The sequence below is a fragment of the Penaeus japonicus genome, unplaced genomic scaffold, assembly GCF_977035675.1.
Source record: "Penaeus japonicus unplaced genomic scaffold, GWHDUDI00000001_assembly GWHDUDI00000002, whole genome shotgun sequence".
Lineage (NCBI taxonomy): Eukaryota > Metazoa > Arthropoda > Malacostraca > Decapoda > Penaeidae > Penaeus > Penaeus japonicus.
Genome location: NW_028234404.1, coordinates 26,874,715 through 26,877,214, shown reverse-complemented (window position 1 = coordinate 26,877,214; position 2,500 = coordinate 26,874,715). Strand labels below are relative to the sequence as shown.

The 2,500-nt window shown below is 41.6% G+C and overlaps 1 protein-coding gene across 7 annotated transcripts in view; it reads left to right on the top strand.

Moving 5' to 3' along the window:
• LOC122251403 (protein slit) overlaps window positions 1–2,056 on the top strand; it is a 340,149-nt gene extending 338,093 nt beyond the window's left edge. For 3 of the 7 annotated variants that reach the window (XM_086548933.1, XM_086548928.1, XM_086548919.1), the window contains 3 exons: window positions 34–147; window positions 333–1,756; window positions 1,877–2,056. In XM_086548933.1, coding sequence (XP_086405059.1) covers window positions 34–147; window positions 333–565 — 347 coding nt within the window. In that variant the 3' untranslated portion in view covers window positions 566–1,756; window positions 1,877–2,056. Of the gene's footprint in view, window positions 1–30; window positions 148–332; window positions 1,757–1,876 lie in introns of all 7 variants that reach the window. The other 4 variants (XM_086548930.1, XM_086548916.1, XM_086548947.1 and 1 more) reach the window with 2 other exon arrangements.
• Window positions 2,057–2,500: the final 444 nt, after the last annotated feature.

The following is a 2,500-nucleotide window of genomic DNA, read 5'->3' as shown; positions in this document are numbered from 1 at the left end:
ATCCGTAAGATAATCATGGTTTGACCTTAGCAGAAAAAGATAGCTGTGCGATCCATCAGTGCGTGCATGGCCAGTGCCGGCCGCGGCGCAAGGGCGGATATCGGTGCAGGTGTGACAAGGGCTGGAGTGGCAAGCTCTGCAACCAAGGTCAGCAGTCTTTGCGCTCATACGTTTTGCATGAAATATGAACTGCATAGATAATGATATGATCATTTAAGGAGTTACATCTCACAGTAGTAGTTCATGGCACTCTTGTTATCGTGATCATAGATATGGCAAATGTAATTACGTCATTTACACAGATGAGTTGAATTTTCCTTTTGTTTCCGTAGCCCCGACATGCAGCAAGGAAGCAGAGAAGGCCTACGTCTACGACTACGGATGCCGTTCACGTCGCCCCATCAGGCAGTTTACATGCAAGGGATCCTGTGGCAGTGATTGCTGCGAACCCCGGCGGTACCGGCAGAAACGTGTGGCCATGATCTGCAATGACGGAACGAAGTACACGAAGGAAGTGGACATCGTGCGAAAGTGTCGGTGTTCCCGAGGTTGCAGAGGCATATAGACTGCAGAGAAACAGGAGGATTGTCAGTGAAACCATAGACGTATTTTGCCAACTCCATGGACCTGATCCGTATTCATAGTAAAGACAAAGAGGAAAACAGTAAACGAACATGTAACCAGACATTTACATATACTATATATAAATATATTTGCAGTTTGTGTTTACATAGTACTTACAGTGCGGGTAATCTGTAATTGTGTGTTGTTGAGAAAGGATGATGGATGGATAGGACTAAATAACCTGGCAAATTTACTTGCTTCTCTTGTAGAGCATCTACATACTCCAAAACAAGCTTTACGTGCAGTGAAAATATCTGTGTAAATAGTCATAATTATAGTAATATGTTAGATAATGTGTCTCATTAAGATAAGCTTTATATAATTAATCTTAAGCCTAAACTTTATTCAGGAATTTTCTGTTGTAAGTGGCGGTGGTCATATTTAAGAAGGCGGAATGGCAAACTGCTTAAAAGTATAAATGTTTATTAAGCAGATGACACGAGGAGGCTTCACTCATTACGTGTACTTTATGGGATCCAATGTTTTAGCAGAAGGAATTAGAGTGCGTGGCCATGGCAGTGATAAGGAAGAGAGACAGCAACTCTGTAATAGTGCGCAGCCGAACGGCGATGCTCCGACAGTATATCGTAAAACATTTTCGTCAGTATGGAAAAAAGTACATATGAATGGCCATGTGCCAGGTTCTCTAATATGACTGAGATTTGCCTGGTGTTCTGAGTGGCCTACGGTGTGGTTACTGGGCATGTCCCACAATGCATTTATTAACAAACCATGAGCCTTCGTGGTAACTGATATGTGGTTTGTTCACTCTGCCGAACTGACATTAAAACAAGATTTGAAGACGTTTCGTAAATTCAAATATATGTCAGAAAACGTTCCTTCATGATACCACAGGATTGGTCATCCTTTCTGCTGACTTTAAGAAAAAAGTACTCTAAAATCTGGCAAGGTACGGGAACTGATCCATCCATCATTTGAGACAGTTGATTTGGAATCATACTTTTTCTGGTAAAGATTTCCCATGATATTGGAATCAAGAAAAAATGGGAAAGTGTAAGGTGACATCTCAATAGTCAGCTCCGAAAGCTTCACCCTCACCTGCCTCCAGTAGAATAGGCCCAGTGTGTTGCATCGAGAGTGCTTCCTCTACTGGCCAACATGCTGCTTGCTGGTAAGTTAGGCGTTCCTAGACTGAATAATGATGGTTACCCTGGCAGATATGTTGACGTATACTTCGCCCTCATAGGGATGCGAACGGTGAATTGAGACTAAAAGAATGTTCCCTTTTCAGGTACATGATCAACGCCCTGTATTTACCTTCGTCCAGTATTGGTGTTGCAAGTCAGTGTTGTCCCCCTGTGTGTGTGCTGTAGGAACCCAGAGATACGATAGCAACGACCTTTTCCTCCATGTCGCCTGCTGTAATTCATTTTCTTGTAAAAATATCCATAAATACATTAGATATGAAGACCTGTAGCATATATATGATTAAAAAAGCCTCTCTTACCCTGTGTTTTTTATGTCAAGTATTGATTAACGGGCAATGATCAGGAATAGAGAGTCTTCTTTAAGCTTTATATGGCTTCATTATTGATATCCTTCTAATGATAGCTAACATCTCAGGATGTATGGCTTGATTTACCAACAATTATATTTACAAGTCCACAGCCGTCATGCTAGTTACAAGCTCATTCTGTCCAGTACTTCCCAAGATTATGTGAGATTAAGGTTTGCCATTGGACAAGTTACAGTAAGAGAACAAAAGACGAGGAAGTTGCCATTTTCAGTGGGTCAGTTCATTAATCCTATCGATCTTTGTGTATTTGATGCTGACTGCTGTATGGATTAAAAAGCTAATTATAAACTTGCCGTGTTCACCCAGTTGACTTCATGAAGTTTCCTGGCTCAGCCCCAA